At 46.3% G+C, this 11,081-nt stretch overlaps 1 protein-coding gene across 1 annotated transcript in view; it reads left to right on the forward strand.

Moving 5' to 3' along the window:
• LOC122554658 (dysferlin-like) overlaps window positions 1–11,081 on the forward strand; it is a 283,205-nt gene that overhangs the window by 254,796 nt on the left and 17,328 nt on the right. The window contains exons 30-32 of the mRNA XM_043700348.1: window positions 666–805; window positions 7,469–7,557; window positions 8,784–8,879. Of these exons, the coding sequence (XP_043556283.1) occupies window positions 666–805; window positions 7,469–7,557; window positions 8,784–8,879 (325 nt within the window). The remainder of the gene's footprint in view (window positions 1–665; window positions 806–7,468; window positions 7,558–8,783; window positions 8,880–11,081) is intronic.

Below are 11,081 nucleotides of genomic sequence, written 5' to 3' on the forward strand. Positions count from 1 at the left end.
GTGGCCCAACATTTCAACTCCCCCTCCCACTCTGCCGAGGACATGGAGGTCCTGGGCCTCCTTCACCGCCGTTCCCTCACCACTCGACGTCTGGAGGAAGAACGCCTCATCTTCCACCGCGGAACACTTCAACTCCAGGGCATCAATGTGGACTTCAACAGTTTCCTCATTTCCCCTACCCCCCCATCTCACCCCAGTTCCAAACTTCCAGCTCAGCACTGTCCCCATGACTTATCCTACCTGCCTATCTCCTTTTCCACATATCCACGCCACCCTCCTCTCTGACCTATCACCTTCATCCCCTCCCCCACTCACCTATTGTACTCTATGCTACTTTCTCCCCACCCCCACCCTCCTCTAGCTCATCTCTCCATGCTTCAGACTCTCTGCCTTTATTCCTGATGAAGGGCTTTTGCCCAAAACGTTGATTTTACTGCTCCTCGGATGCTGCCTGAACTGCTGTGCTCTTCCAGCACCACTAATCCAGAATCTGGTTTCCAGCATCTGCAGTCATTGTGTTTCCCTATTCTTCAGTCCTGACAGTCCTTCACCCTGATAAACAGTCAAAGAATTTAACATGCAGGATTCTCACAGGAGAGTGGTGGTGCATCACAGAGACCTCCGATTGTCACGGCTGACTGATTGACTCTTCCTTTTCATTGCAGAGGATGGGAAGCCCCTCGGCACACACCTCGGACCCCCCGATGAGCGCCTGGCTTTGTACGTGCTTCACAAACAGGGCCTGGTTCCAGAGCACGTGGAGACGCGGGCTTTATTCAGCCCACTGCAGCCTGACATTGAGCAGGTAAGTGCTCGGTTCTGTTGTGAATAACCACAAGGAGTTAGATATAGATCCTCAGGGCATACAAACATGCAAGCTTTTTTTTAAAATTCTCTCATGGGACATGGGCGTTGCTGGCATTTATTGCCCGTCCCTAGTTGCCCCTGGAGAAGATGGGGGTGAACTGCCTTCTTGAAACGCTGCTGTCAATGGCTTGGGTCCTCTTGATTGGAGATGCTATCCCAGTGACCAGGTTGTCCCATCACTAGGGGATTCGTTGGCCTAGTGGTATTATCACAAGGTTATTAATCCTGAGTCTCCAGATAATGTTCTCGAGACCTGAGTTTTACTCCTGCCAGGTGGTTGAATCTGCATTCATTAAATATCTGAAGGTAAGAGTCCAATGGTGACCGTGCTGATTGTGAGAAAAAAAACCACGAGGGAAGGAAACTGCCATCCTTACCTGGTCAGGCCTACATGTGACTCCAGACCCAGAGCAATGTGGTTAACTCTTAACTGCCCTCTGGGTAATTAGAGATGGGCAATTAATGAATGAATAAAAAGAAATAACATTGCTGTTGGGAGAGCTTGCTTTGTGCAAATTGGGTACCATATTTCCCAGATTATAACATTTGAAAAATACTCAATTGCCCATTTGGGAAATCTGCCAACAGCGAAGGGTGTCATATAAATGCAAATCTATCATTCTCTGCACTGCCATAGGTACATATCAATACATATCCATAAGAGTACACATTCAAGTAGACCAGAGTCCATCAATCTATATTGCTCCTAACCCATGAACTGTAATTTTGCATTGTACGTTCTTATGTGGTACCTTATTGGTTAAATAGTCTTTTTAAAATATTATAAATTGCTCATTTTTACAGGATCCTTGGTTTCCAATTGGTGTTGGAATTCTTTTGTGTCTATTGTCTAAGGCCTGTGCCTTTCCTTATACCCTATTATCGTGTCTCCTGTCTCTGACTCCAAGGCACCCACATTTACTTTAGCTACTCCCTCCCCCCCCCCCCCCCTCCACCTTCTTGCCTACCCATAGAAAACATTGTGATCTGTCTTTATGTCTCTTATTGGTTTCTAGTTATATTCCGTTCTCTCTTTGAATCAGACATAAAGATAGTTGAAGGGACAGTTACTGCTGAGGAAGTAGGGAGGCTGCAGAAGGATTTGGACAGGCCTGGAGAGTGGGCAATGAAATGGCAGATGGAATACAATGTGGGAAAGTGTGAGGTCATGCACTTTGGTAGGAAGAATAGAGGCATGGACTGTTTTCTAAATGGAGAAAGGCTACCAAAATCTGAAACACAAAGGGACTTGGGAGTCCCAGGTCAGGATTTTCTGAAGGTTAACATGCAGGTTCAGTTGGCAGTTGGGAAGGCAAATACATAGAACATAAAACAGCACAGTGCAGGCCCTTTGGCACCTGATGTTGTGCTGACTTTTAATCCTACTCTAAGATCAGACTAATCTACACACCCTTCATTGTACTATCATCCATGTGCCTATCCAAGAGTCACTTAAATGTCCCTAATGTCTCTGACTCTACTACCACCGCTGGCATTGCAGTCCATGCACATACACCTCTCTGTGTAAAGAACCCACCTCTGACATGTCCCCTAAACCTTCCTCCAATCACCTTAAAATTATGCCCTCTATTGATAGCCATTTCCTATGTGGGAAAATGTCTCTGGCAATCCACTCTATTTATGCCTCTCATCATCTTGTACACCTCTATCAAGTCACCTCTCACCCTTCTTTGCTCCATTGAGAAAAGCCCTAGCTCCCTCAACCTTTCTTCATTAGACATGCCCTCCAATCCAGGCAGCATCCTGGTAAATCTCCTCTGCACCCTCTCTAAAGCTTCCACATCCTTCCTGTAATGAGGCAACCAAAACAGAACACAATATTCCAAGTGTGATCTAACCAGGGCTCTGTAGAGCTGCAGCATACCCTCACGGCTCTTAAACTCAATCCTCTTGTTAATAAAAGCCAACACAACAAATGCCTTCTTAACAACCCTATCAACTTGGGTGGCAACTTTGAGGGATCAATGAACATGGACCCCAAGATCCCTCTGTTCCTCCACACTGCTGATAATCCAGCCTTTAACCTGCTAATCTGCATTCAAATTTGACTTTCCTAAATGAATCGCTTCGCACTTTTCCAGGTTGAACTGCCACTTATCAGCCCAGCTCTGCATCCTGTCAATGTCCTGTTGCATCCTACAACAGCCCTACACTCTACACGCAACTCCACCAACCTTCATGTCATCGGCAAACTTATTAACCCACCCTTCCACTTCCTCATCCAAGTCATTTATAAAAATCACAAAGAGCAGAGGTCCCAGAACCGATTCCCTGCAGAACACCACTGGTCACTGGTCACTGATACTTTCCATCCAATACCACCCTCTGTCTCCTATGGGCCAGCCGATTCTGTAGCCAGACAGCCAAATTTCCCTGTATCCCATTCTTCCTTACTTTCTGAATGATCCTACCATGGGGAATCTTATCAAACGCCTTGCTAAAACCCATATACACCACATCCAATGCTCTACCTTCATCAATGTGTTTTGTCGCGTCCTCAAAGAATTCAATAAGGCTTGTGAGGCATGACCTGCTTCTCACAAAGCCACGCTGACTATCTCTAATCAAACTATGGTTTTCCAAGTAATCATAAATCCTGCCTCTCAGAATCCTCTCCAATACTTTGCCCACCACAGATGTAAGGCTGACTGGTCTGTAATTCCCAGGATTATCCCTCTTCCCTTTCTTGAACAAGGAAATAACATTTGCCACCTTCCAATCATCTGGCACTTCCCCAGTGGACAGTGAGGATGCAAAGATCATCGCCAAAGGTGCAGCAATCTCTTCCCTCACTTCCTGTAGTAACCTCGGGTATATCCCGTCTGGCCCAAGGGATTGATCTATCCTTACATTTTTCAAAATTTTCAGCCTATCCTCCCCCTTAACATCAACCTGTATGAGCATATCAGTCTGTTTCACTCTGTCCTCAGAAATGTCAAGGTTCCTCTCAGTAGTGAATACTTAAGCAAAGTATTCATTAAGGACCTCCCCTACATTCTCCGACTCCAGGCGCAAATTCCGTCCACTATCCCTGATCGGCCTCACCCTCACACTGGCCATCCTCTTGTTCTTAATGTAAGTGTAGAACGCCTTGGGGTTTTATTTAATCCTACCTGCCAAGGCTTTTTCATGCCCTCTTCTAGCTCATTGGTCCATTCTTCAGTTCCTTTCTAGTTCCCTTGTAACCCTCTAGAGCCCTGTCTGATCCTTGCCTCTTCAACCTTAAGTAAGCTTCCTCTTCCTCTTTACTAGATGTTCCACATCCCTTGTCACCCAAGGTTCCTTCACCCTACCATCCCTTCCTTGCCTCAGTGGGACAAACCTTTCCAGCACGATCAGCAAGTACTTCCTAAACAACCTCTTATGCATTTCCTGGAGAACATCTATTCCTAATTTAGGCGACCCCAGTTCCTGCCTGATGCCATTGTAATTCCCCCTCCCAAATTAAATACTTTCCCATACTGTCTGCTCCTATCCCTCTCCATGACTATAGTAAAGGCCAGGGAGTTGTGATCACTATCACCGAAATGCTCTCCCACCAAAAGATCTGACACCTGGCATGGTTAGTTGCCAATCACCAAATCCAATATGGCCTCCACTCTAGTCAGCCTATTGACATATAGCATCAGGAACCCTTCCTGGACACACCTGACAAAAACTGCTCCATCCATACTATTTGAACTAAGGAGGTGACAATCAATATTAGGGAAGTTGAAGTCATCCATGACAACAACCCTATTACTTCTGCATCTTTCCAAACTCTGCCTCCCAATCTGCTCCTCTGTGTCTCTGGGGGGGTCTGTAGGAAACTCCCAATAGAGTGACTGCTCCTTTCCTGTTTCTGACTTCCACCCAGACTGATTGTGGACAAACCCTCCCCGATGACCTTCCTTTCTGCAGCTGTGATACTATCTCTGATTAGCAATGACACTCCTCCACCTCTTTTGCCCCAACACCTATTCCTTTTGAAACCCTGGAACATCCAACAACCATTCCTGCCCCTGTGATATCCAAGTCTCCGTAACGGCCACAACATCATCATTCATGTACTAATCCATGCTCTGAGTTCATCACCCTTATTCCTGACACTTCTTGCATTAAAATAGATACAGTTCAACCCATCCCACTGACTGCACCTTTGCCCTATCAAGTGTGTATCCCTCCTCACAGACTCTCTGCACACTGAGTCTGTCTGTTCACTACCTATTCCATCCTCTGATCCATAGCTCCAGTTCTCATCCCCCTGCCAACCTAGCTCCCGAAGAGCTCTAGCAAACCTCCCGCCCAGGATATTGGTAACCCTCCAGTTCAGGTGCAATCCATCCTCCTTGTACAGGTCCTACCTTCCCCAGCAGGTATCCCAATGATCCACATAACCGAAGCCCTCTCTCCTATACCAGCCCTGCAGCCATCTGTTCAACTACACTTGCTCTCTGTTCCTACTTCACTAGCCCGTGGCACCGGTAGCAGTCCTGAGAATACTATTCTGCTTGCCCTGCCTTTTCGTGCCTGTCATTGGCACTATTATGTACCACGATGTCTGGCTGCTCACCTTCCCTCTTAAGAATCCTATAGACTCGATCCATGTTAGCATTAATTTCGAGAGGGCTTGAATACAAGGACAGTGATATACTGCTGAGGCTTGTTACGAGGCAAAGCCACCCCCCAGCAAATTTACACCAGCAACACAGAGCTGACTTACCTCGTGCAGAAATCTGTGAAAATTCAAGACACCAAGAACTATTCCCAAAAGTCACTATTTAAAGTAAAAAATAACAACTTTATTTTTTAAAGTATAACAGAGAATAATTAATTGACAATTATTTACAACTCCTTCCTCTAACTATCTTTTACCTTCCCCTTCTAAAATACTAGCCCGATAAAAACCCCGATTAAGATTTACCAAAAAATTCAAATTTCAAAACCAGCCAGCTGTCGAATCTTCTCTTTGTATCTCCCTCTGTCTTCTTTTTAGGGATTTCTGTTTCACAGGTCACTGATTGATAAAGGTACCTTTAAGAGAGCTGTGTTTCGGGCAGCTGGTGCATGCTGGTGGCTTGGCAGTTCTCCTCCCAACTGTTCAATTTTTTCACGGTCTTATACCCCAAAGCATCGGATTGTTTCATTGGTTTTAAAATTGTCAATATACTAAGTTTAAACTTGATTGGAAGTTGCTATTTTGGGATATAATTTAAACTGATTGGCTGAATTCAAATTTGTTTTTTTTTATCATAGCAACCCAGCCAGTGCTAGCTGCTGGACCAAATGTCCCATTGTAAATTCTCCAGCATTCTGTGTGCTTGCTAGGTCATTCACTCTCTTAAAGGTACAGTATACTTCTGCACCTTCATAACAGGCTATATAAGGTACTGGTCAGACTGCTTTTGGAATATTGTGAGCAGTTTTGGACCCCGTATTTAAAGAAAGATGTGCTGGAGGAGGTCCAGAAGAGATTTACAACAATGATCCCAGGGATGAAGGGTTTGTCACATCAGGAGTGGTCGAGGACTCTGGTCTCTATTCGATGGAGTTTAGGAAGATGAGGAGGATATGATTGAAACTTACAGAATAATGAGAGGCCTAGATAGAGCGGACGTGGAGAAGATGTTTCCACTAGGAGGAGGGACAAGGACCCAAGGGCACAGGGTGAAGGGGCGACCCTTTAGAACTGAGATGAGGAGGAATTTCTTCAGCCAGAGGGTGGGGAATGTGTGGAACTCACTGCCACAGAGGACTGGGGAGGGTAAGTCATTAAGTGTAATTCAGACAGAGATAGATAGGTTCTTGATTAGTAAGGGGGTCAAGGATTATGGGGAGAAGGCAGGAGAATAGGATTGAGAGACACATCAGCCATGATCAAATGGTGGAGCAAAGTCGATGGGCTTTTATGTTTTGCTATTCTTAAACGCTGACACTTCCTGACTCCCCAAAGCCTGTCCACCATCTACAAAGCACAAGTCAGGAGGGTGATGGAATACTCCCCACTTGCCTGGGTGGGGGCAGCTCCAACAAAACTCAAGAAGCTTGGCACTATCCAGGACAAAGCAGTCCGCTTCATTGGCACCACATCCACAAACATCCACTCCCACCACTACCAAAGCTCACTATCAGCAGTGTATACCATCTACAAGATGCACTGCAGAAACTCACCAAAGATCCTCAGGCAGCACCTTCCAAACCCACAACCACTTCCATCCAGAAGGCCAAGGGCAGCAGATACATGGGAACACCACTTCCTGCAAGTTCCCCTCCGAGCCACTCACCATCCTGACTTGGAAATATATCACCGTTCCTTCACTGTCTCTGGGTCAGAATCCTGGAATTCCCTCCCTAAGGGCATTGTGGGTCAACCCGACAGCACATGGACTGCAGCGGTTCAAGAAGGCAGCTCACCCCCACCTTCTCAAGGGGCAACTAGGGACGGGCAATAACTGCATCCGATGAATGAGTGAAAAAAAAATAATAAAAGATGAGAAATAGGAAAGTGCAGTCAAGGAACCAATGTGGAATCAGATCCTTCTCATGGAATCCTCCCCAGTATGTACTTAATGTTCCACAGAGTGTGTTGTCTGTTCTTTAGGGAAAGATCCAACTTTGGGTGGACATCTTTCCCAAGTCACTTGGACCCCCAGGACCTCCATTCAACATCACCCCTCGCAAAGCGAAACGGTAAGATTCCTGCCCGTTCTCTCACACAGTCAGTATTAAAGTTGCTGTCTCGGTCTTTCTCTGTCTCCTGTTGTCCTGTGGGTGCAGGGACCTCACCTTTCCCAGACTGGCAACAATCACTCTCTCTGGTGTTCGAGACTCACCAGGAGATGGAGCTGACCCACAGATCAGCCAGGGTCGAGTTGATTGACACAACGGTCTTGGAGGGACTATTCTGCTTTGACCTACTCCTGTTATTAAGTTATCGTGCTGCTGTGTAAGGGTTTGCAACATTCCAGTGCGGTGTTCAGACACCAACAAATTTGGGAATGTCAAATTAAAACTTGTCTTAAAGATCTTGAATTCCTGTAGCTTAAACTGTAATTTAATTCATTCAGTCAATGTTCAGACTTAGCTCTAATGAGAGATTATCTCTGCATGTAACCTCATGCTGTCCCTGTCCTGGGAGTGTGGGGCTCATGCCCGAAACGTCGATTCTCCTGCTCCTTGGATGCTGCCTGACCTGCTGCACTTTTCCAGCAACACATTTTCAGCTCTGATCTCTAGCATCTGCAGTCCTCACTTTCTCCTGTCCTGAGAGTGTTTGATGTGGACTGTGTCGAGGGAGCTTTACTCTGTATCTAACCCCGTGCTGTGCCTGTCCTGGGAGTGTTTGATGGGGACAGTGCAGAGGGAGCTTTACTCTGTATCTCACCCCGTGCAGTGCCTGTCCTGGGAGTGTTTGATGGTGACAGTGTAAAGGGAGCTTTACTCTGTAGCTAACCCCATGCTGTCCGTGTCCTGAGAGTGTTTGATGGGGACAGTGTAGAGAGAGCTTTACTCTGTATCTAACCCCGTGCTGTCCCTGTCCTGGGAGTGTTTGATGGGGACAGTGTAGAGGGAGCTTTACTTTGTATCTAACTCTGAGCTGTCCCTGTCCTGTTTGATGGGGACAGTGTAGAGAGAGCTTTACTCTGTATCTAACCCCATGCTGTCCCTGTCCTGGGAGTGTTTGATGGGGACAGTGTAGAGAGAGCTTTACTCTGTATCTAACCCCGTGCTGTCCCTGTCCTGGGAGGGTTTGATGGGGACAGTGTAGAGGGAGCTTTACTCTGTATCTAACCCCGTGCTGTCCCTGTCCTGTTTGATGGGATTGTGAATGGATATGGTTTTCTGGTTGAATGACAAAGTGAACAATCATTCTTCTGAAGTTTCTCTTGTCTGTATTACCTGTATCTCTTTTCCAGGTTTTACCTGCGATGTATCATATGGAACACCAACGATGTAATCTTAGATGACCTCAGTATAACAGGAGAGAAGATGAGTGATATATATGTGAAAGGGTCAGTGCTTTTGTGAAATCATTCTTTTTCAGTGTCTGTTTTCCCGGTGTGTTACATCCGTTTCCATTAAGCTGAGAACACAGAAAGAGCTATTTTAATAACGTGCCTGTTACACACAAATATCCTCCCAACTTTATCCATCTCAGTCCATCGGTGTAGTCTTCCATTGCTTTCCCTGTCACGTGGTTTTCCAGACTTCCCTTCTGTTCACCTCAACTAGTCCCAAAATAGAGCTGCTCGGTCTCAGCAACTTCTGGGTGAAGAGGTTTCATCCACGATTTTCCATCAATTTCTTGAGGACTATCTTACAATTTTGGATGCCATGGTATGTATGTGCAGTTGGGTATTACATCCCACTGGCATCATGACAAACTGTAATGAAGTTGAAATTGGGGAGAGTGCTCCTAATCTTCTTCAAATCAATGCTGAAGCACTCTGGGCCACAGGGAGTACATAATTAAGGCTGAGGTAGATTTGTGGTCAATCAGGGAATCAAGGGGAATGGAGAAAATGCAAGAGAGCGGACATGAGGGATATCAGATCAGCCATGATCCTATTGAATGGCAGAACAGGGTCGAGGGTCTGAATGGCCTACTCCTGCTCCTATTTCTTATAGTCTTAAGGGGGAGGCAAGGTAGCTGCACAAAGGTGACAGAAATTGGAAGATGTGCCAATAAGCTGTAGAGTTTCGCAACATACAACACACCTACGTAGGCTATTCAGCCCATTGAGCCTGCTCTGCTGGGGATCAAGACCTTGGTTGATCAGTTGGTGGCCTCAACTTTCCAGTTAGCCCTGATATCCTTTCACTTGCTTTTGTCACTTTGGACTCGATGGGCTGATGGGTCTCTTCAATACTGTATTATCCTGTAGCCCTGTGACTCCTTTGTCAGTCAGGAATCGACATAGTCCAGCCTTCGAAATATTCAGGAGTGCCACACTTCCACTTTCTGGGGAACTGAGATCCACAATCCCACAGATCCTCCAGAGGAAATCGTTTCTCCTTGTCTTTGTTTGAAATCGGTGTCCCGATGTATCCCTTGTCCTTCTAGATGGACGAGGTCATGGGTTTGGAAGGAACTGTTTAAGGACCTTTAGTGAATTTCTGCAGTGCATCCTGTCGACAGTACACACTGCTGCTCCTGAGCATCGATGATGGAGGGAGTGGATGCTTGTGAATGTGGGTGCCATTCAAGTCCAGGATGGTGGTAATATGGAATAAGATCACCTCTCATTCCTCTGAATGTAAATAGATGCAGATGTGCCTGTTCAAATATTCCTCATAAGACAACCCTTTCATCCCAGGAATCGGGCAACTAAACCTTCCCGGAACTGCTTATAACGTAATTGTATCTATTCTTAGGAAAGGAGACTGAAACTGCACTCCAGAGGATGTCTTACCCTCTGCAATTGTTGAACATTTTCCCTTCTTTAAGATTCCATTTGCCTTGTAATAAGCAACATCTCGTTTGCCTTCTGAATTACTTGTAGTACCTGCACACTAACATTTGTCCCTTACTGCACCAGGTCACTCAGATCCCTGTGAACTGCAAAGTCCTCAATCTCTCTCCGTTTAAATGAAACATTTTCTTTTGTCTGCTCTGCTTGATAACCTCCCTCCCCATCTCTCGACTCCCTTTCCAGCCCCTCCCCCTCATTTCCATTCCTCCCTGCCATCAACTGGATTCATTCCTCCCATTGACCAACCAGCTTGTACCATTTACCTGCCTTCCCCTATCCACACTTCACCACCCTGCACCCCGCCTCCCCCTTTCCCTGCAGCTCTCACCACCCCCGTGCTGAGGAAGGGTTAAACCCGAAAAGTTGACTTCTGCACCTCCTGATGCTGCCTGGCTTGCTGTGTTCACCCAGCCTCCTGCTTGTCTACCTCGGATTCCAGCATAATGTCATAGAGATGTACAGCATGGAAACAGACCCTTCGGTCCAACTCGTCCATGCCGACCAGATATCCCAACCCAATCTAGTCCCACCTGCCAGCACACGGCCCGTATCCCTCCAAACCCTTCCTATTCATATACCCATCCAAATGCCTCTTAAATGTTGCAATTGTACCAGCCTCCAACACTTCCTCTGGCAGCTCATTCCATACACGTACCACCCTCTGCGTGAAAAAGTTGCCCCTTAGGTCTCTTTTATATCTTTCCCCTCTCACCCTAAACCTATGCCCTCTAGTTCTGGACT

Source organism: Chiloscyllium plagiosum, chromosome 1 (genome assembly GCF_004010195.1).
Source record: "Chiloscyllium plagiosum isolate BGI_BamShark_2017 chromosome 1, ASM401019v2, whole genome shotgun sequence".
NCBI lineage: Eukaryota > Metazoa > Chordata > Chondrichthyes > Orectolobiformes > Hemiscylliidae > Chiloscyllium > Chiloscyllium plagiosum.